Genomic DNA, 22,858 nt, shown 5'->3' on the forward strand with positions numbered 1-22,858 from the left:
TGGCCCAAAAGGTGGGCTGTAGGCCAGGAAGAGGCCACCCAGCACTGCGGGGCTGAGCACTGGCAACAGAAGGCAGAGGTTGCTGTGAAGTAAATCTGGAAGATCTGGATCCCAGCTGCTGCTGTCATAACAGGTGGCCTCCCAGGGAGCTCTCAACCCTCACCCCCTTCCTGCACCTGGGCAAGAGCCTTAGTACCTTGGGCTGATGCTCTTTCCTCTGTAAACAGGGGGCCAGACTGTGATCCTCTGGCTCTGGGGGCTGGCTTCACCTCGCTAAGCTTCGATTTCTTCATTTGAGAAGCGGGCCCGCACAGGCTGTCCTGAATGTTAATTTCGATGAAGCACCTAAAATGCACTGCCGGCACATGGGGGCAACTGATGAATTTTTCATTTTTAGCATCGGGGTTTATACTTTCTTAAGAGCCCAGTAACGACAGTCTAGGGCATTCTTTATTTCTGATTTTAAGAGGTGATGAGGACCGTAGGCGTTCATCTGTTGAATGAACGAATGCCGGCAGAAACTCGTTTTATTTAGAGTCCCATGTTGATTTCCGCATGCACGACCCAGGCCCCTCACTTTCAGGCTCCGCGTCCACCTACAAGCCGGCGATTCCTGAGAGCCTACTGGGCGCCCGGGTTCACGCAGCTCGAGGCTCGTCCTCATTCTCACCTCCACCATCGAGGAAAGTGAGGCTTGGGCAAGATCTGACTCGCCCAAGATCTGCCCAGCGGTGGGGGTGGAGGCTCCGCGTGCAGGCTCTGGCCCTGGACCGCTAGGGCAGCCTCTACCACCCCCGCACGACAGTCCCCTCCCACTAGGGTACCCGGCCCTCGACCCACCCTCGGGGTTTCCGCGGCGCGTTCTCTGGAGGGACAGCGGGAGCCAGAGGCAGGGCTGTTTACTCCTCTTCCGACTCGGTTAATTATCTCAGCCTCAGTCTGATTTAGGTGGCGGCGGGGGAGGGATGTCCTGGGGTCTCTGCTCTCCTCTTTCTAGCCTTCCTGTAGACCTAGGCCGTGCATGGGGAGCTGGGGTGTCGAGCGGTGGCCGGGCGTGGTCACGTCCTAGTCCTGCGTCGCCCGGCTTCGGCGCCCGCGGGGGTCCCCGGCCCGCCTCCCGCCCACGTGGCCGGCCCGGCCTCCCCGCCCCCGGCCCCGCCCCGCCCAGGGGATCAGCCGCCGCCTCCGCGGTGAGTTCTCCAGCCTGGAGAGGCCGAACTAGCGCGGGGGCCGAGGTGAGTGCGGGCAGCAGCCGGGAACCCAGCTCCCCGGCTAGACCCTTCCCGGCTGGACACCCCCTTGGTGGGACACCCCTGCTAGATCTCCCGAAGTGAGACCCTCTTCCGGGCTGGTTCCCCCTTTGCCCCGGTCCCCGAGCTGGACCCCCGCCACTCCCACCTCCGAGTTACCCCGCCAGGTCTCGGCGCCCCCGGCGGGGCCTGAGCGCTCCCTGGTCTAGGGTACGCCCAGCGCACGGGGGCGCACTGGGCGCAGGGCAAGTGGGCAGTGCCACCGCCAGCGTCGACCAGTCGTCGCTCCTGCTGGGGACCCTGACTCTGGTCCCCGGGTAGCCCCTTGAGCGAAAATTCCCGGAGCCACTTCCGGGGAGGGAGGCGCCACCTGTCCTGGGACGCGCCCCTTTCGCCCAACTTTCTTCTCCAGCCTGGCGGGGCACTCGCAGGTCAGCGTCGCGTTGCGCGCTGCTGGTGGCGGCTCACAGGGCCGCGGGTCACTTCGCGGCGGGGGAGCGGGACTCAGGGCGCTCCGGGCGGCGGGCGCCGTCCCAGCCTGCCTGAGGCCCTTGTCCCGGCGGCTGCATCTTTTAAACCGAGCGGCCAGAAGATGCAGAGATAGGACGCCAGGGTGGCGGACGCCAAAGGGTTAAGGTCAGCGTGGGTGCCTCGCAGCCAGAGACGGGTGAGCGTTTTCTGAGGCCGACTGAGCCGAGTGGAAACGGGTTCCCATGAGCTTTGCGGTGGTGGAGAGCTGCTTTTGCACTATCAGCGGCCCCATCACGCGCTTGAATGTTGCGGAAACAGAGCGCCTTGTTCCTCGAGGACTCGGGTTGCTGGATTTACTGCCTGGCCCAGGCTTGCTTCCCGCACTGGGCGAGGACGTGGGAATTGCCAGACGGTAGTTGACCTGAATGTACCGGTAGAAACTTATTTTTAAGCGTTTCATGCACTACCCAGGTATAACCACTTTCTTCCCTGGGTGTGGAGGAGGAGAGCTTCGCTGGATCTTTGTCTTGGCTGTGTAGTCCTGGGCAAGTTACTTCACTTACCTATGCCTCAGTTTTCTCATCTGTAAGGTGGGGATGAAAATAGTACAAACCTTAAAGACTTGTATAGGGATAAAGTGCTTAAAATACTGACTGGGGCAGGATAAATCCTCTGTGTTAGCTGCTCTTGTGATTATTATCACTGACATCTAACAGAGCGTGCACAGCCCTAGCTTCTCAATGAGGTGGGTCTGCAAGCTGTTGCTTCTTCCCCTTCTTCTGGTAAGGAGCTGGTGGTGGTTACACAGTAGCCATGGTGTTCCCTTCCGCCCTGGGAAATTTGAGCTTTACTGTAATACCTCCTGTGGCTAACCAGCCTTGTGCAAAGTATATCTCAGAATGTGGGATTAGAGATGAACTTTGTCAAGGACACTGTTGGGAAGTGGGGTCTTGGATCTTCTTTGGAAGCTCTGGGGTGCGATTGGATGTTTGCCTCTTGTTGGCGAGGGGAGGGTGGGTAGATTTCACTTGATTCTTTTAGGCCTTGGGTCCCCTGACAGGCTGATATTGTCTAGTCTCTGTGAGTGCGGGAGTCTATTTCAGGGTCCAGGGACCTGATCTTGTCTTCTTCTCCTGCATTCATTCATTTCTAGCAGATTGCTCCCTCCATCTGTAGAGTTTTCCTGGGCTGCACCCATTTAGTATCTTCTTGGAAATTTAGTTTCTGTCTTCTGGAACTCCACAGATAAGAGCTCTGTACCTGGAGCCCCAGGGAATGTCCTGAAATATACATGAGGCACTTGAAGCACAGTTATTTTTCCAGAAGTTTCCCCTTACATTGTATTCTCCATGAGGCCTGTAAGTGGACTCTGAACCTCTGGTAGGAAAGTGAAGGTTCTTGCCCCCGTTACATCTCAGTTCCCTGCAAATTGGGGACTGCCCTTGTTCCCCCTCCCAGAACACACTTTTCAGTAGGCAATACAGGTCAGCCTTGACTTGGTCAATTAGGGGAAAGAGACACAGGCTGTGAGGTTAGGGACTGTTGGCCTGTAGTGAGACCTTTAGGCTGGGATGCAATTCATGAACATTTGAGTTCAAGTTTTCAGAAGACTTCTGAGGGCCTTTGTACTTGCTGTTCCCTCAACCTAGCATGCTTTTCCATCACTTCTTCCATGCTGGGCTCTTTCTTGCCCTTTTGCTCAGATGTCTCCCATGTACAGGTGGTTTTTCTGATTACTCTATCCAAAGCAGCCCCTCCCCCATTAGTTACTATCACACTCTTTCTTGTATTTTATTCATAGAGCTTGCCTGGGATGATCTTATTCATGCATCGATTTATAGGTTTATTGTGTGCATCCACCCAGGAGAACGTAGGATTCAAGAGGGCAGAGGTGTGTTGTCCTGTTCACTACTGACTCCTGGCCCATGGCATATAGCTGGTGCACAATAACTGTCCTGAGTGAATGAACACCCATTGACTGAAGTGAGGCGAGTTTGGAGAGTAGTGAAATGCAAAGGAACTAGTTGCTGGTCAGGAGCTCAGGGTTGAAAGTGACCATGAATGTGGCATACTTTCACCTCCAGATTAAATCACCCCTGCAACATCTCTTCCTAGTTACTGTTTAACCTAAGCTTGAATCCTCTAGGCACAGGGAACTTGTCGCCTCCTGCAATAGCCTGTTCCATTGGAGGAGAGGGAACAGAGAACTATTGAAGGAGAGGGGGCAGAGAACCAGATGCAGTCCCTATACCACTGTGATGAGGACGAGCTGTGGCCTCCTGCATGCTACCGTTCTGGTCCTTCTGGTCTGCTTCGTGTCCTGACCATCCTGCATCCATCAATATCCATCTCTAAAGTTCTCTGCCGTAACTAAGGTCCCTGAGCTCCTGACCAGAACTTAGTACGCTGCCCAGTCATGTGTCACCAGAGGGGGTCTGAGGCAAAGAAGCATGAAGCAGAAAGGCCATTGCCATAGTTTAGTAACCCTTCAAGGCCAAGTTCTGTATTGTTCAGGCTCCTGAACTGCACTGGGTTGGAGGTAGGGGTGTCTCTTTTGTTCTTTTCCTGGATTTTTCTGTATCATTCCTTAATCAATTTATTAATGTGACCCTAGCTATATTTAAAAGAAAATTAATCCTTGGACCCATTTTCTTAATGGTTTGTACAAATATTCTTTAATTCATATCACTTCACTTTCACAAGTTGAAACTCAAGTTAAAATGAGATTTTTAATATATAATTCTAATTTATTGAGTCAGTTTCTTCATGGGATATTACTAGCATGATGGGTGGAGTGAGGTCTGCCGTGGAGAGGTTTGGTGACAAGCTTTGCTTTCTTCTTTACTTTGATGAAAATTGTTTATTCAATTATGAAAATGGGTACACATTTCTTTTTCTTTTTGCTTTTTTTTTTTTTTTTTTTTTGAGACGGAGTCTTGCTCTGTCGCCCAGGCTGGAGTGCAGTAGTGCGATCTCGGCTCACTGCAAGCTCCGCCTCCCGGGTTTACGCCATTCTCCTGCCTCAGCCTCCCAAGTAGCTGGGACTACAGGCGCCAGCTACCACACCCGGCTAATTCTTTTGTATTTTTAGTAGAGACGGGTTTCACCATGTTAGCCAGGATGGTCTCGATCTCCTGACCTCGTGATCCGCCCGTCTCGGCCTCCCAAAGTGCTGGGATTACAGGCGTGAGCCACCATGCCCAGCTCTTTTTTCTTTTTTAGAGATAGGGTCTTGCTTTCTTAAGAGCCCAGGCTGGCATGCAGTGGCGTGATCTTGACTCACTGCAACATCTGCCTCTCAGGCTCAAGTGATCCTTCCGCCTTAGCCTCCCGAGTAACTGGGACTATGGGCATGCACCACCATGCCTAGCTAATTTTTGTAGTTTTTGTAGAGATGGGATTTCACCATGTTGCCCAGGTTGGTCTCGAACACCTGGGCTCAAGTGATCACCTGCCTTGGCCTCCCAAAGTGCTGGGATTACAGGCATGAGTCACCGTGCTGGGCCCATTTTTTTTTCTTAAAAAAAGAAAAAAAAGAGGATGGGCAAGACTGTTCCTAATTGAGGTCGTATTTACACCTATCTTAGCCACTTAGCTCATTTTTTTCATTTATTCAAAAACATTTAGGGAGAGAGGGCTACTCTGTACCAGGCATTGCCCTGGTACTGACCACACAGCAGTCAAGGAAACTGACAGCATTCCTCCCTTGTGGAGTTTACATCCCAGTGGTGGAGATGGACAGCAGACAACTAGATCAGTAATAAGATGTGAGGGAGAGTGGCCAGTGTAATGGAGATGAAGCTGGGGAAGGAGATCCAGAGTGATGGGATGGAGGCAGAGCTGGCTTTGGTCAGAGAAGGTCTCTGAGGAGATAGCACTGGAGCATAAACCCAGACAAATGAGGGAGGAGCCTCATGGACAATTGCCGGCAACCTCATTCCATGCATATGGAGCCCAACGTTGTGGTCAAACTCCCCAGTGTGGCCAGTCAACTCTTGAGCACTGGACATGGTCTATCTCACTGCAGAAGGGGAGGGAAAATGAGACAATGTAGGGAGAACTCTCCTACTGCCCCCCAGGTCCTGGCAGGTGGCTGGAGTAAGATCTTGGCATTGTGTGTTCTGATGGCTTACTAGAAGGTTGGTACCTACCTTTACAGGGTGAGACCTGAGCAGTGTGTTCTGAAACTGCCACCTGGGGAATGAGCATGAGCCTAGGGGTCATTGCTGGAGTTATAATCCTGCACATTGTAAGACTTGCTCCACTGTACCTAACCTGGTGGTGGACTCCTTCCTCTTTTGTGTCATTTGATTACCTCACCTCATCACCTAGTGGCACTCACCTAGAGGAAAAGTAGTTACTTAGCAGGCTTTGATAGAAACAACAAAGAGATGAAAATGTATAGGATCAGGGATCAGGAGATGCATGCGTCCCACTCTTTCCATTGATTGATCCATTGATGTCATTTAATACAGTGTAAGGTTCCTAGGGGGCTAAGAGTATGAGATCTGGATTGTGTGACCTCGTGCCAGTAACTTAACCTTTCTAAGTCTTTTTTCCTTCATCTGTGATGTTGGGGAAATGGTGCGACAGGGAGGCTTCTTGGAAAAAGTGATATCTGATGAGATGCAGAAAGGGATGGCTATGAGTCACCCCCGGTGGGGGATGGAAGGGAGGACATAGCATGTGCAAAGGCCCAGACAAAAGCTGCCAGACTCTCAGATGTTGCAGGATTGTCACTGATTACAGCTGTGTGTGTATGTGTGTGTTGGAGTATACTGTAGAGAGGGACCTGACAAAGCAGCCCTCAATAAATGTCAGTTGGTTTGAACGGCTGTACCCTGTGCTACTGGGCTCAGCACCTATATCCTCATACAGTCTCCACAACCATCCTGTGGCACAGGTCCTCTCATTATCCCCATCTTCCATACCAGGAAATTGAAGTATAGAGTTATAAATAACTTGTTCACAACTGTCTTGCTGTATCAGGAGAGCTGGAGGTGAAGAGAGTCTTCCCAGAAGATTTATTTGGGGTACAGCAATGTAAAGAGAGATGGCTGTTTGTAAATATCTCTGACAGGTCTCGCTTTGGCACACATCTCCCTGAAATGTCAGCTCTGGGAGGGCAGAGGCTGCTCCTGGCAGAACACCTGGCCCCTGGCATGATGCCAGTGCACAGTTGGGTTTGTTGGGATGTTGGGTAGATGACCCAAGGCCTCTGGGTGGCCATGGAACGAGTCTGGAAGAGTCTAGTGCCTTCATTTCCCAGGTGTCTCCTGACTTTTCCAAGGTGGACCCACAAGTCAGGGCAGAACTGGACATGGGGCCCAAGTCAAAACCAAAATGCTTCAGGAAAGGAGGCCAGGGCACTTGGCTGGAGCCAATCCCTAAGGGGCATGCAGCACTCTTGCAGCCTGGTTGCTGAGTGCACTGTACCCATTCACCTTCAGCCACACACCACCAGCAGTCATCCCCGGGTGCTCAAACAGAGCCAAACTCCACAGTCACCCAGATACTGTGGAGGTTTTCCCATGTTCACATCTTTGCTCCTGCTGTTTCTACTCCTTGGAAGCTCTTTCATGCTTGTCCACTTTCACAACTTCCCACGCTACCCAACTCCAGTGGCTTTCTCTCTCTTTCCTTCCCTTTTGGCTAGAAACATAAATAAGAAATCCTGATTATATTCTTATTGAACACAAATGTAAACATATCAGAAGTTGTAGAGTTAAAAGTAATTACAGGTATAATATGCTGAGATTAAAAAAAGAAGTAAAAAATCAAATTCTGCCTTCCCCATCCCAGGCTTGCTTCCAAAGGGAATGTTTGTGATCAACTAGGCATAGATTTCTCTTGCTTTTGTTTACTCACACAAGCATGGGTGCCTGTGAGTGTCTTTGAAAACCAACACAATGGGCTCATTTTGTATGTATTACTTACCAATGGATTTTGTTTCTTTGTATTTATTTACTTATTTATTTATTTATTTATTTATAGACGGAGTCTCACTCTGTCACCCTGGCTGGAGAGCACTGGCATGATCTTGGCTCACTGCAACCTCTGCTACCCAGGTTCAAGTGATTCTTCTGCTTCAGCCTCCTGAGTAGCTGGGATTATAGGCACCTGTCACTGCGCCTGGCTAATTTTTGTACTTTTTAGTAGAGATGGGGTTTCACCATCTTGGCCAGGCTGGTCTTGAACTCCTGACCTCGTGATCCACCCACTTTGGCCTCCCAAAGTGCTGGGATTACAGGAGTGAGCCACCACGCCTGGCCTGTTTTTATTTATTTTTATTATTATTATTATTTTTAAGACAGAGTTTTGCTCTGTTGCCCAGGGTGGTATCTCAGCTCGCTGCATCCTCTGCCTCCCCGGTTCAAGTGATTCTCATGCCTCAGCCTCCCTAGTAGCTGGGAGGCATGTGCCACCACAGGCGAATTTTTTGTATTTTTAGTAGAGACAGGTTTTGCCATGTTGCCCAGGCTGGTCTTGAACCCCTGAGCTCAAGCAATCCTCCCGCCTTGGCCTCCTGAAGTGCTGGGATTAGAGACATGAGCCACTGTACCTGGCCTATTTTTTTTTTTTTTTAATTCTTTATTTGGCCTGGACAGTGCTAACAACTAACATTTTCCCATTTAATTATGTCCAAGAGTGTTTTCTTTGTCCATTTGCATTTCTCTTCTCTTTTACCTGCCCTGGCTCTTCCCTTCCCTAGGGAAGAATATACAAACTTCTATGGACATATGGTTTTATTTCTCTTGAATATATATCTAGCAGTGGAATTGCTGGGTATATGGTAACTGTAACATTTTGAGGAACTGCCAAACTGTTTCCAAAGTGGCTGCACCGTTTTACAATCCCATCAGCAGTGCATGAGGTTTCCAGTTTCTCCACATCCTCATCAACACTTGTTATTATCCATCTTTTGATTATTGCCATCCTAAGTGGGTTTGAAGTGACATCTCATTGTGACTTTGATTTGCATTTCCCTGATGGCTAATGATGATGTGCGTTCTTTCATGTGCTTATTGGCCATTTGTGTATCTTCTTTGGAGAAATGTATATTTGGTCTTTTATCCATTTTTAGATTGGATTATATGTCTCTTTATTATTGAGTTGTAAGTGTTCTTTGTGTATTCTGAATTTGGTTCCTTATCAGCTATGATTTTAAAATACTTTTTGCCCATTCTGTGGGTTATTTTTTCACTTTCTTGATGGTGTTCTTTGAAGTGCCAGGTTTTAATCTTGGTGAAGTTCAATTTATCTATTTTTCTTGGGTTGCCTATGCTTTTGGTATCATACCTAAGAAACTTTTGCCTAATGCAAGGTCATGAAGACTTATGCCTATATATTCTTTTTTTTTTTTTTTTTTTGAGATGGAGTTTTGCTCTTTCACCCAGGCTGGAGTACAGTGGCATGATCTCAGCTCACTGCAACCTCCACCTTCCAGTTTCAAATGATTCTCCTGCCTCAGCCTCTTGAGTCGCTGGGACTACAGGTGTGTACCATCACACCCGGCAGATTTTTGTATTTTTAGTAGTGGCAGGGTTTCGCCATGTTGGTCAGGTTGGTCTCAAATGCTTGACCTCGTGATCTGCCTGCCTTGACTTCCCAAAGTGCTGGGATTACAAGCGTGAGCCACTGCAACTGGCCATATGCCTATATATTCTTATAAGAGTTTTATAGTTTTAGCTCTTAGATTTAGAACTTTGATCTGTTTTGAATTGATGTTTGTATATGGTGTGAGGTAGGGGCCTAGCTTCATTTTTTGCATATGGAAATCCTGTTGTCCCAGAACCATGTGTTGAAAAGACTCTTCTTCCCCATTAAATTGTTTTGATACTCTTGTCAAAAATCAATTTATTATAAATGTAAGCATTTATTTCTGCATTCTCAATTCTAGTCCATTCATCTGTATGTCTATCCTTATGCCAGTATTGCTGTCTATACTGTCTTGACTTCTATAGCTTTGTAGTAAGTTTTGAAATCAGGAAGTATGAGTCCTCCAACTTTGTCCTTCTTTTTCTTTTTTCTTTTTTTCTTTTTTGTGAGACAGAGACTTGCTCTGTCACCCAGGCTGAAGTGCAGTGGTATGATCACTGCTCACTGTGGCCTTGACCTCCTGGGCTCAAGCAATCCTCCCACCTCAGCCTCCCAAGTAGCTGAGACTACAGATGTGTGCAACCACACCCAGCTAATTTTTAATTTTTATTTATTTATTTTTTGTAGAGACTGGGTCTGGCTATGTTACCCAGGCTGGTCTCAAACTCCTGGGCTCAAGTAATCCTCCCACCTTGGCCTGCCAAAGTGCTGGGATTGTAGGTGTGAGCCACTGTGCCCAGCCTGTCCTGCTTTTTCTAGATTATTTTGGCCATTCTGGATCTCCCTATGAATTTTAGGATCAGCTTGTTAGTTTCTGCAAAAAGGGACCTGAGATTTTGATAGGGGTTGCATTGACTCTATAGATCACTTGGGGAGTTTTGCCATCTTAACAATATTAAGTGTGGAACCTGAATTCCTTTTTGCTGGTGGCACTGCTCACTCAGCTTCCCTAGTCATTGAGTCTGCTGAGTAGGCAAATTGCACAGACATCAAACTGCACTGACAAAACTCCAGGGGCATAATGTCTCTTTTCCTTTTTGAAGAAAGTAAGACAGTATACTATAGTGTCTAATTTAAGGTTTGGATAAGACACTTAATTCCTGAATTTGTGAAATGGGAGTGCATCTGGCACCTGGTCGCAGATATGACAGATCTGGCTTTCCTTCATGCTAAGGATGGGATGGAGATCTCTAAGATACTCCCATGACCCCTTGCTTCATGCCTTGAGAAGTGTGGTGAGAACTGGGAGACCCCACAGTCCTGGAGGCACCAGGTGGTGGTAGGAGAATTGAAGCCAGGCTCCATTTTATATTGTTTTATCTGTTGGGCAAAGGGGTATGATTTCATATGAGGAAAGAGTTCTGCTACTAAAACAATCTTGGCCCCTCCCCACCAATTCACTCCCATCATAGTTTGAAGAATGGAATAAAAATAAAAAGGGAGTAATATCACATATTAAAAGTTTAGTTTAGGCTAGACGCAGTGGCTCACGCCTGTAATCCCAGCACATTGGGAGGTTGAAGTGGGAGCATTGCCTCAGGCCAGGAGTTTGAGACCAGCCTGGGCAGCAAAGCGAGACTCTATTTCTATAAAAAAATTTAAAAATTAGTTGGGTGTGGCGGCACATGTCTGTAGTCCCACATACTTGGGAGGCTAAGGTGGGAGGATAGCTTGAGCCCAGTCGTTTGAGGCTGCAATGAGCCATGCTCACACTAATGCACTCCAGCTTGGCGACAGAGCAAGACCGTCTCAAAAGAAAAAAACAAGCTTAGTTTATACCCCAGCATGTACTTATGTGTTCCAGATGTAATGCTTTGGCACAGCACAAATACATGATTTTATTTTCAAGAAAGAAGAAATAAAGAATGCAGCACTTACATTTGTATCACTTGGAATCTTGTTTTCCAAGTTGGAATCTTGTTTTCCAAACTTAAAGAACAATGTGGGAAACTACATTTGAAACTTCAAATCCATTCATACCTCAACTCAGCTGGGGGGAGGAGCTCTCATTTTAAAAAACAATACTTGTGTGTGGGTATGTTTGAGAGACAGAGATTAGAGTTATTTATTACAGTTGTTTCAAAAAAGCAATTTTTTAAAAAGCATTAATTTGGACTGAGTTTTTAGTTTGTTTCTGGGAGGAGAGAAAGTTATATGCAATAGAAAATGTTTTGAGGTCTTCAAAATCTCAGATCTAGGCTGGGCATGGTGGCTGATGCCTGTAATCCCAGCACTTTGGGAGGCTGAGGCGAGTGGATCACGAGGTCAGGAGTTCAAGACCAACCTGGCCAAGACGGTGAAACCCCGTCTCAACTAAAAATACAAAAATTAACTGGGCATGGTGGCGGGTGCCTGTAATCTCAGCTACTAGAGAGGCTGAGGCAGAGAATTGCTTGACCCGGGAGGCAGAGGTTACAGTCAGCCAAGATCGTGTCACAGCACTCTAGCCTGGGTGATAGAGCGAGACTTGGTCTCAGAAAAAAAAAAAAAAAAAAAAAATCAGATCTTTTGCCTTAGCAGATTCCCTTTACTTAAGTTGTTGGAACCGGCAGTTCATAGGGATTTTGTTTCCATCCTTTAGTGATGGGGGTGTGTGCGTGTGTGTGCACATGGAAAGTTAGGGGAAAAACACAATGATATAACCTAACCCCAAAACAAGGAAGCACGTTGCACACTTGAGGTTTGGCGCTTCAGTTCCTGCCCAGTCTCAGAAGGTGCATGCAGCTTGGCTGACCTTGTGTGACCTTTCTGTATGACACATCTCCCAAGGGGGTGGGGAGGACTATTTCTCTCCAGCATGGCTTTAGTTTTATAAAAGCCCTGTGCAGTCTTGCAAACTCAAATGGTTTTCTTAACAAATCACTCACATTTCATGTGTTCTGGGCTGGGCAGGGCCTCGCTAATCGTTGGCCAGCATTGTGAGTCAGAAATTATTTAAATGACCGCCTGAGTCCTTTTGAGGAGAGAGAGTTGGCAAGTTTATTTAGGGAGATGCAGTGACTCTTAAACAGCACTGCAGTAAGTGAGTGACAGCACTGATAAATGTGTTAGAAGCTCTATTTTATTGTGATAATAAATGCTAACGAAGAACATGAAAGTATTACCTTTTAGAGTGAGCTAAGAATGATGATGCTACCAAATTTTATTAAGTATTTATTATATGGTGGAGTATGGTGGCTTCTCCCTTGTTTTTGACTGTGACCTATTGTAAAAAATAGACTGCAACCTGGTGACCCGGTGGTGTGTGTGTGTGTGTGTGTGTGTGTGTGCGTGCACACACACACACACATATCTGAATTATTTGGTGAAACAATAGTTGCCCTATGCATGTCTAGTGTCCTCTGGGCTCAAGTGATCCTCTTGCCTTGGCCTCCAGAGTAACTGGGACTACAGGTGCATGCCACCACACCTGCTAATTTTGTTTGTTTGTTTGCTTTTTTTTTTTTTGAGACGGAGTCTCGCTCTGTTGCCCAGGCTTGAGTGCAATGGCCGAATCTCAGCTCACTGCAAGCTCTGCCTCCCAGGTTCACGCCATTCTCCTGCCTCGGCCTCCCGAGTAACTGGGACCACGGGAGCCTGCCACTGTGCCCGACTAATTTTTTTGTGTTTTTTTTAAGTAGAGATGGGGTTTCGCATGTTAACCAGGATGGTCTTGATCTCCTGACCTCGTGATCCACCCACCTTGGCCTCCCAAAGTGCTGGGATTACAGGCGTGAGCCACTGCACCTGGCTTTACACTGGCTAATTTTTAAAATTTTTTGTAGAGACTGGGTCTCACTGTATTACCCAGGCTGGTCTCAAACTCTTGGGCTCAAGTAATTCTCTGGCCTCAGCCTCCCAGTGTGCTGGGATTACGAGTGTAAGCCACCACACCCACACTAAAGTTGCATTTGAAAACAAATATATCTCCTATGATGGCTTTGATCAATATATAGACAAATATTATTATTATTATTATTATTATTATTATTATTTTGAGATGGAGTCTCGCTGTCGCCCAGGCTGGAGTGCAGTGGCACGATCTTGGCTCACTGTAAACTCTGCCTCCCTGGTTCACGCCATTCTCCCGCCTCAGCCTCCCGAGTAGTTGGGACTACAGGCACCCGCCACCACGCCCGGCTAATTTTGTATCTGTATTTTTAGTAGAGATGGGATTTCACTGTGTTAGCCAGGATGGTCTCCATCTCCTGACCTCGTGATCCTCCTGCCTTGGCTTCTCAGAGTGCTGGGATTATAGGCATGAGCCACTGTGCCTGGCCAACAAATGTTATTCTGTCTGGGTTGCCATATTTTGTGGTTTTTTAAAAAAATATTTTTATTCATCTCTCTGTGACTTGAAATTTCATGCAAGTACAGGTCCTTACAGACCATTTCTATTGGAAAATCACTTATTTTGGGTGTGTATTAGGGTTTGGAGAGAAACAGAATCAACAGGATATATGTCAATCAATCGCTCATCTATCTATTGAGAGGTTGATTTTTAGGAATTGACTCATATGATTGTGGAGGCCGAGTGAGTCCAAAATCGGTAAGGTAGGCTGGCAGGCCGGAGACCCAGGGAAGAATTGCAGTGAGCCCAAAGGCAGTCTGGGCAGAATTCTTCCTGCTCTGGGAGGTCAGTCTTTTTCTACTAAGGCTCATAGCTGATTGGCTAAAGCCCACCACATCATGGAGAATAATCTGCTTTACTCTAAGTTCACTGATTTAAATGTTAATCTCATCTAAAAAATACCTTCACAGAAATGTCTAGAATGTTTGACCAAATAGCTGGTTACCATGGTCTAGCCAAGTTGACACATAAAATTAATCATCACAGTGGGTAAGATACTGTTTGAGGTTGTTCAGAAGAAAGGAAAAAGGCAAAAGGCCAGGCGCAGTGGCTCACGCCTGTAATCCCAGCACTTCGGGAGGCCGAGATGGGCAGATCACTTGAGGTCAGGAGTTCGAGACCAGCCTGGCCAACATGGTGAAACCCTGTCTCTACTAAAAATACAAAAAATTAGCCAGGCATGGTGGCGGGTGCCTGCAATCCCAGCTACTTGGGAGGCTGAGGCAGGCGAATCGCTTGAACCTGGGAGGCGGAGGTCGTGGTGAGCCAAGATCGTGCCACTGTACCTGGGTGACAGAGTGAGACTCCGTTTCAGAAAAAAAAGAAAAAAAAGAAAGGAAAAAGGCAATGGTTGGAAGTGGAAGTGTGCTGTTGGTACAGATAGGAGAACATTTCGGAAAGAACTTCCTCCCCTTTGATTGACTGCAAAATAAGTCCCTCCCTTGTTGTCTTGCAATTATAGGTGGACCAGATGGGTTGGCAGATTGTCAGTGGGGGTGCAGAGTTTCTTGTTCTGATTGAAATGATTTTTTCTTACATTTTAGGATTTTTGCTTTTTTTTTGAGACAGAGTCTCAGTATGTTGCCCTCCTGGCCTTAAGTGATCCTCCTGCCTCAGCCTCCTGAGTAACTGGGATTACAGGTGTGAGCTACCGTGCCCAGTTCTTAGATTTCCTTTTAAGACTGAAGATCTGAGAGTTCATGGGCCTAACTAAGTAAAAGGTGCCATCTATCTGCAGCAAATTGGTGCATGCTCCGTAGATCTAGCTGTAGGGGGTTGTCTGTGCTAATGCAGCATTTGTGACTCAGCCATAATGAGGCTGACCTTGCCTCACCTGTTCCGCAGGCTACCACGTAGCTGTGGTGGGTCACTGGCCACAGAAACTATTGGTATCTGGGGCTGCCTGGGTGGGAACTCAGCCTGTATGAGAACATGGTATTCAGAAGACATTAAACATTTATTATCGCTTTTGTTTTATTTTATTTTTATTGAGGTGTAATTAACATACCACAAAATTGACCCTTTTGAAGTACCCAATCTGTTGTTTAGCACATACATAAGGTAGTGCAAATATTGCCACTAGTTCCAGAATATTCATCATCCTAAAAGACAGTTTTTCTTTTGCAAGTAATGTTTTTTTTTTTTTGAAATGGAGTCTCACTCTATTACCCATGCTGGAGTGCGGTGCCACAATCTCGACTCACTGCAACCTCTGCCTCCCAGGCTCAAGTGATTCTCCTGCCTCATCCTCCCTAGTAGCTGGGACTACAGGTGTGCACCATCACACCCGGCTAATTTTTGTATTTTTCATAGAGATGGGGCTTCACCATGTTGGCCAGGCTGGTCTCGAACTCCTGACTTCAAGTGATCTGCCCATCTCGGCCTCCCGAAGTGCTGGGATTACAGGCGTGAGCCACTGCGCCTGGCCTTTTGCAAGTAATTTCAACATTTAAGAGCATGGCCTACTGGATCAGTCCCATCAACAAATAAACACGCAGTTATTTCTCCCAACTTAAAAACAATAGAACCCTCTCTCCACTCTACTTCTCCCTACAGTTATACACCCATTTCTCTTCAGTTTAGAGCAACAGTTTTTGAAAGAATTGTCTGGACTTGCTGACTAATTTTTGGCCTTCCATTGTCTTAAACAAATTGTGATAAAACACACATAACGTAAAATTTACTGTGTTGACTATTTTTATGTTTTCAGGGCAGTAGTGTTGTGTATAGTGATATTGTTGTGCAACCAATCTGCAGAGTTTTTCATCTTGTGACACTGAAACGCTGTATCCGTTAAACAGTAACCCCCATTCCCTCCTGCCCCCAGCCCCTGGCGACCAGCATTCTACTTTCTGTCTCTGAATTTGACTGCTCTAGATACCTCATATAAGTGGAATCATGCCATATTTGTCCTTTTGTGATTGGCTTATCTCACTCGGCAAAATGCGCTCAAGGTTCACCCATGTTCTAACATGTGTCAGAATTTCCTTCCTTTGGGCTGGGCATGGTGGCTCATGCCTGTAATCCTAGCACCGAGGAGGCGGGCGGTGAGCCCAGGGATTCAAAACCAGCCTTGGCAACATGGTGATACCCTGTCTACAAAAAAATACAACAATGTGCTGGGCGTGGTGGCATGCACCTGTAATCTCAGCTACTTGGGGGCTGAGGTGAGAGGATCGCTTGAGCCAGGGAAGTTGAGGCTGCAGTGAGCCGTGATCTTGCCGCTGCACCCCAGCCTGGATAACAGAAGGAAACCCTGTCTCCAAAAAAAGAAAAAAAAGAAAAAGAAAAAAAGAAAGAATTTCCATCTTGGGTTTTGGTTTTCTGTTTTGTTTTTTTGAGATGGGGCCTCACTCTGTCACTGATTGCTGCAGTGGCACAATCTCAGCTCACTGCAACCTCTACCCCCCAGGCTCAAGCAATCCTCTGACCTCAGCTTCCCGGGTAGCTGGGACCACAGGCATGCACCACTATGCCCGATTAATTTTTTATATTTTTGGTAGAGACAGGGTTTTGCCACATTGCCCAGGATGGTCTCGAGTCCCTGAGCTCAGGCAATCCCCCTGCCTGGGCCTCCCAAAGTGTTGGGATTACAGGCGTGAGCCAGCACAGCTGGCATGGACTTTCCCTCCTTTTTAAGGCAGAATATTATTCAATTCTATGTATTTGCCACATTTTGTTCAACCATTCTTCTGTCGTGAATACAGAATTGCTTCCACCTTTTGGCTATTGTGAATAATGCTGCTATCCCATTCTCTTTTGAGCCCCTCATTTCAGGCAGGCTTGGCTCCCACTCCCCTCTCCCCAGACATCTCTTCCTGAGGTCTCCGATGAGTGCCTGGTTGCTCATCCCAATGGCCTGTTCTCTGTTGCCATCCTTCCTGGCTGCCAGCAGTGTTTCATGGAGTTGGTCACCTTCTCTTCCTCGAAGCCTTGTCTCACCTGGCTTCCAGGATGCCCCACTCTCCTGATCCTCTTCCCACATCTCTGTTAAGGAGCACCCCAACCTCCTGGTTGCTCAGGCCTGAAGGCTGGGGCATCGTCTTTGACTTTTTTTTTTTTTTTTTTTTGAGACGGAGTCTCGCTCTGTCACCCAGGCTGGAGTGCAGTGGCCGGATCTCAGCTCACTGCAAGCTCCGCCTCCCAGGTTTATGCCATTCTCCTACCTTAGCCTCCCAAGTAGCTGGGACTACAGGCGCCTGCCACCTCGCCCAGCTAGTTTTTTTGTATTTTTTAGTAGAGACGGGGTTTCACCGTGTTAGCCAGGATGGTCTCGATCTCCTGACCTCGTGATCTGCCCGTCTCGGCCTCCCAAAGTGCTGGGATTACAGGCTTGAGCCACTGCGCCCGGCCTGTCTTTGACTTTTGTATCTCTCTTCTCCACACTTGTCAAAAGACCCCACTGTATTTTTTCAAAATATACTTGGAAAGTGGCCACTGCTCTCCTCCTTCTCCTACCACCCTCCAGGTCATTCTCCCCTCTCACCTGAATGACTGTGTCCTCCAAGCCTCTGCCCTTACCTCCTTTCAGCTTGTTCTCAACTCAGAGTCAGAGGGAACCTTCTAAAGGGTTGGCTACTTCTCTGCTCAAAGCCCTCAAATAGCTCTCATTTCACTGCAACAAAAGCCAAAGCCCTTAGGGTGGCTGCAAGGCCCCATGTGATCTGGCCACATTTCCTCTCTGACTCCTCTCTTAGTTTGCCCTTCCCCATCATAACCCCACCTCAGCCACATCACCTCCATGCTGTTCCCTGCGTGGGCACCTCAGGGCCTTTGCACCTGCTATTCCCACTGCCCAAAATGCACCTCTTCCAATGTATGCAGAGCTTGGTCCCTCATTTCCTCCAGCCTCCCCTGGTCATCATATCTAAACTGTTACCACTACATCCCAACTTCCCCTCTGCCTTCATTGCTTTTTCTCCTAACACTATCGTTATCCAATATAAGGTATATTTTGCTTATTTATCTTGTCATCTGCCTCCCCCACTAGAACGTAAATTCCATGAGAGCAGGAATTTTTCTTCTATTGTGTTCCCTGTCATGTCCCCAGCGCCTTGCCTGGTACAGACAATAATTTGTTGAACCTGTAAAGAAGAGTTTGGTAAACAGATTAAAAGCCATTTGATTCTTCTATTATGATATAATTCTTGCCTATATTTTTCTTACCTGTGAATTATTACATATGTGTATGTATGTGTGTGTGTATGTATGTTTGTTGTGTGTGTGTGCATGTGTGTGGACAGAGAAAGAGCTAGTCCTGTCGTTCACACCAGATATTCCTGCTTGTTAAACAGCTACATAGTGTTTTGCTGAGTGGCTAGAGCAACTTTATTTAACCTTGTTTTGTTCAGTACTACTGGGCAGCTTCCAATCTTTTGCTATTGTAGATTACGCAGCATCTGTGCTGGGCACTTGCCCTGCTTCCTTCCCTCTTCTCTGAAAGGCTCCCCCGTGCTCCTGAGCCCCCCCCATGCTCCTGAGCCCAGCCTGAGCCCAAGTGGGGGCTGTGGTCCTGGCTGGGCCTATCATGGTTCCCCTCCCCCTGGCTATGGTAGCCGGTTCGGAGCTAGACACAAGCCAGCCATGCCAGGCCGTGGGCTTCCTCACCGTCATTCTAACCCACTCAGAAGTGGCAGAGAAGGTGCTTGAAGGCACTCACCCAGTGTTAGAGCAGTTAGGACAGGCCCAGAGTGTGGAGCGGTGACAGCGTGTGGGGAGGGTTGGGCACATTGTCTTTGGATCTAGTCACATGACTGTTCGAGCTGCTCCAGGGACCTTCCTACAATCCCCTTTCTCACCTATCTAGATGGAGTTGGATTTCTCACTGCTAGCAGTGAGTCTAGACAGATCCAATCCAGTGGAGCATCCCTGCCTCACTCTCTTTTTTTAGTTGATCCTTAGTCTAGAGCAAGGAAAGATGTGGAAACCCTCCCAAAGGCATTATTCAGGGCAGAAAATGCTGGTAGGCAGAGCAGCACCTTGTTTTTGTCACAACCAGAGAAACAATTTAAATCTGAACCTGTGAGGGCTCAGATGCTGACGCTGCCATCTGAGAAGGAGGACCTCTCTCACCTCAGGTTCTTTGTCTGTAAAATGGGGATGCAAATAATTATACCACACCTCAGGGAGTTGTTTTCAGGACTGAATGAGTTAATAAAAATTCTTAGAGTGGTGAGTAACGTAAGATGAGAGTGCTCATTGAGTTAGCTATGGTGACTGCCAGAATCCTAAAAGTGTAACAGGGGTTAAACATAGAGGTACCATATAGTCCAGCAATTCCACATCCGGGTATATACCCAAAGACATGAAAGCAGAGACCCAAACAGATACGTGCATTCCCATGTTCACAGCGGTGTTATTCACAATAGCCAAAAGGTAGAAATAACCCAAATGTCTATTGACAGATGAGTGGATACACAAAATGTGGTATGTACATACAATGGAATATTATTTAGCCTTAAAAAGGAAGGAATTTCTGGTTGAGTGAGGTGGCTCACACCTGTAATCCTGGCACTTTGGGAGGCCAAGATGGGAGGACCTCTTGAGCCCAGGAGTTCGAGGCTGCAGTGAGTTATGATTGTGCCACTGTACTCCAGCCTGGATGACAGAGCCAGACCACATTACAAAAAAAAGAAAAGAAATTTTTGACGCATGCTACAACATGACTGAACCATGAAAGTATTATGCTACCTGAGAAAAGCCAGTCACAGAAGGACACTTACAGGGGGTACCTGGAATAGCAAGTTTAGAGAGAGAAGTATTAATACAGCAGGGGCTGGGAGAGGGGCAGGTGCAGGAGGAGTTACCGCTGAATGGATATACAGTTTCTGTTTAGAATGACAACAAAGTTCTGGAAATGGATAATGGTGAGAGTTGTACAACATGGTGAATGTGCTAGATGCCACTGAACTGTAGACTTAAAAATAGTTAAAGTGGTATGTTTGACATTATATTTTACCACAATAAGAAAAAAGTGTAAGAGGAGTTGGAGTGTACTACAGTGGCTCTTCTGGACTTTTTCTTTATAGATTGAAGTTACGTCAAAATGTAGCACAGTGAAAAAACAGGCACAGGCCAAAGAAGTGGTGGTGTGTGCGTGTGTGTGTGTATGTGTGTGTGTGTGTGTGTGGTGGGGGCTGGTAAACTACCCACAAGACACCAGAGGCTCCCTGTGAGGTCTGATACTGCAGGCTGGGATCTGATGCTGCAGGAGCAGGAAGAGCAGGGGAGATGAGGGAAAGGTGAGCCTGCACAAAGAATTTTCTCAGTGACTGTGGGCAGGGCAGTCAGGACCCTGGGTCACATGTGCCCAGCCCAGGACCAGAGCTCATGTGAGTCATAGCTCAACTCCCAGCAAACAAAGGGATATGCCAGGGAGGGGCTGAGCTGTGACTCAGAGGTTGCTGGTGCTGTGAGCTTCCTCCAGGAACCCCATCCTGTCCAGTCCCTGATTCTGACTCCTACTGTGGGAGTGGGGACAGGTGTACCCACTTCCTGGGCAGGTTCTTGAGAGGGCTCTCCTGCAGAACCTAGAGTTTTTTGCAGCTCTTTTTTGAAAACCCGAGTAGCAGCAGCTATACCGTTTAAGTGCTTGCTGCATAAAGGCCCTGGGCTAAGTACTTTTTTTTTGAGACAGAATCTCAGCTCTGTTGCCCAGGCTGGAGTGCTGTGGCATAATCACGGCTCACTGCAGCCTTGACCTCCCAGGCTCAAGAGATCCTCCCACAGGGACTGTAGGTGCATGTCACACACCCAGCTAATTTTTAAATTTTTTGTAGAGATGGGGTCTCGCTCTGTTGCCCAGTCAGGTCTTGAACTCCTAGGCTCAAGTGGTTCTCCTGCCTCAGCCTCCTGAAGTGCTGGGGTTACAGGCATGAGCCACCATGCCTGGTCCCTCACTTCATCTTTTTATTTTTATTTTTGAAATAGAGTTTTGCTCTTGTTGCCCAGACTGGAGTTCAATGGCACGATCTTGGCTCATCGCAACCTCTGCTTCCCAGGTTCAAGCGATTCTCCTGCCTCAGCCTCCCAAGTAGCTGGGATTACAGGCATGTGCCACCACAGGCGTGGCTAATTTTGTATTTTTGGTAGAGATGGGGTTTCTCCATGTTGGTCAGGCTGGTCTCAAACTCCCGACCTCAGGTGATCTCCCCGCCTCGGCCTCCCAAAGTGCTGTGATTACAGGCGTGAGCCACTGTGCCCGGCCCCACTTCATGTTTTTAAAGCCTCGCTGTCACCCCATCAGGCAGTCATTTCAGTCCCGCTTTACAGAAGAGGAAATGGGCTTATGGAGGGAAGCAACTTGCCTGAGGCTATGTGGGTGGCAGATAGCAGAGCCAGATTGGAATCTATCACTGATTCAGGAGCCTGAACTTGTAATCATGCCGCTCACCACCCTCCCTCCCCCTACCCCCAACTCATACACACATGGGGAAGAATAGACTCCAAAATGTGACTTATCTTTAGGCCAAGCTTGTCTAACATGTGGCCCAACACAAATTCATAAACCTTTTTTTTTTTTCTTGAGACATAGTCTTGCTCTTTCGTCCAGGCTGGAGTACAGTGGTGCAATCTCGGCTCACTGCAAGCTCCACCTCCTGGGTTCATGCCATTCTCCTGCCTCAGCTTCCCAAGTTGCTGGGACTACAGGCATCCGCCACCATATCTGGCTAATTTTTTGTATTGTTGGTAGAGATAGGGTTTCACCATGTTAGCCAGGATGGTCTCTATCTCCTGACCTCGTGATCTGCCTGTCTCGGCCTCCCAAAGTGCTGGGATTACAGGTGTGAGCCACCGCACCTAGCCTTCATAAACTTTTAAAAAACATTATGAGTTTTTTTGCATTTTGTTTTTAGTTGGTCAGCTATCGTTAGTGTTAGTGTATTTTATGTGTGGCCCAAGACAATTCTTCCCGTGTGTCCCAGAGAAGCCAAAAAATTGGATACCCTTGTACTAGGCTTAAAGACAAGGCTTAAAACTTTTTCCTTGTGCTTATAAAAAATTTAGAAAATGTAAGTAATGAATATATTTTACAGTAAAAAAGACATAAGTATGATTGCATGTCAGCATTTCAAATTGTTATTTTTATGCACACTTTTGGGACCTTGAAGGCAGGTGACATCAAACAAACCCATTGGGTACGAGCATCACTCCTTGTGCTAGACGCCGAGAGCATCACGGTCTATGACAGTTTTGTCCAATGTATGTAAAACTGTAATGGCATTTCAAAAAGACCAGACTGATTTGGAACAAGTTCTCATAAATGTGAAAATAGAGAAAATAGGTATAATGTAGATTGGCCCTTGAGGGAGCACATGGTAATACTAATTTCCAAGGCATTCCTTATTTTTCTGTGTAAAAGGCCACATGTCTTATTTTATGGAAAGAAGCTTGTTCATTCAAGATTTTTATTTGAAAGAGATTGTGGGAAATATGTAACCCTCCCTTCCTTTATAGTCAGCTCTTGGTGAATGTGGCCATGGCAAGGACAGGACTGAAGGGTTAAAGCCCAATCAATATGAGGAAAAGGAAATTCACTTTAGACAATAGTTTTAGTTTCATCTGAAATTTTATCGGAGTTGCTAACTTGGTGGCAAAACTGACTGACTCATTTAGGTGGCCCCTCCTCAACTCTCCCTGTCTGTCTAGTATGGACAGTAAAATCAGTGAGAGCAAGAATTAAGCCCCTAGTTTGTCTGTTATAGTAGGA

At 47.2% G+C, this 22,858-nt stretch overlaps 2 protein-coding genes across 5 annotated transcripts in view; one reads left to right on the forward strand and one right to left on the reverse strand.

The window, feature by feature from the left end:
• Positions 1-1,167: 1,167 nt before the first annotated feature.
• Positions 1,168-22,858, forward strand: part of ARHGEF3 (Rho guanine nucleotide exchange factor 3) — a 340,374-nt gene continuing 318,683 nt past the window's right edge. Inside the window, exon 1 of one of the 4 annotated variants that reach the window (XM_007984680.3) lies at positions 1,168-1,235. The gene's annotated coding sequence lies outside the window, so the exon portion shown is untranslated. Of the gene's footprint in view, positions 1,236-1,548; positions 1,918-22,858 lie in introns of those variants that run through there. The other 3 variants (XM_038003769.2, XM_007984679.3, XM_038003768.2) reach the window with 3 other exon arrangements.
• SPATA12 (spermatogenesis associated 12) lies at positions 5,195-22,106 on the reverse strand. The gene is made up of 2 exons (XM_007984675.3): positions 20,302-22,106; positions 5,195-7,373 (listed from the first exon to the last, which is right to left on the reverse strand). The coding sequence occupies exon 2, from the start codon at positions 7,041-7,043 to the stop codon at positions 6,465-6,467; it is 579 nt and encodes a 192-aa protein (XP_007982866.1). The 5' UTR covers positions 7,044-7,373; positions 20,302-22,106; the 3' UTR covers positions 5,195-6,464.

This window comes from Chlorocebus sabaeus, chromosome 22 (assembly GCF_047675955.1).
Source record: "Chlorocebus sabaeus isolate Y175 chromosome 22, mChlSab1.0.hap1, whole genome shotgun sequence".
In the NCBI taxonomy this organism is placed as follows: Eukaryota; Metazoa; Chordata; class Mammalia; order Primates; family Cercopithecidae; genus Chlorocebus; species Chlorocebus sabaeus.

Bases quoted from the DNA above. Each gene is read 5' to 3' on its own strand.
- SPATA12 (XM_007984675.3), bottom strand. From the start codon at position 7,043: ATGTCCAGTTCTGCCCTGACTTGTGGGTCCACCTTGGAAAAGTCAGGA.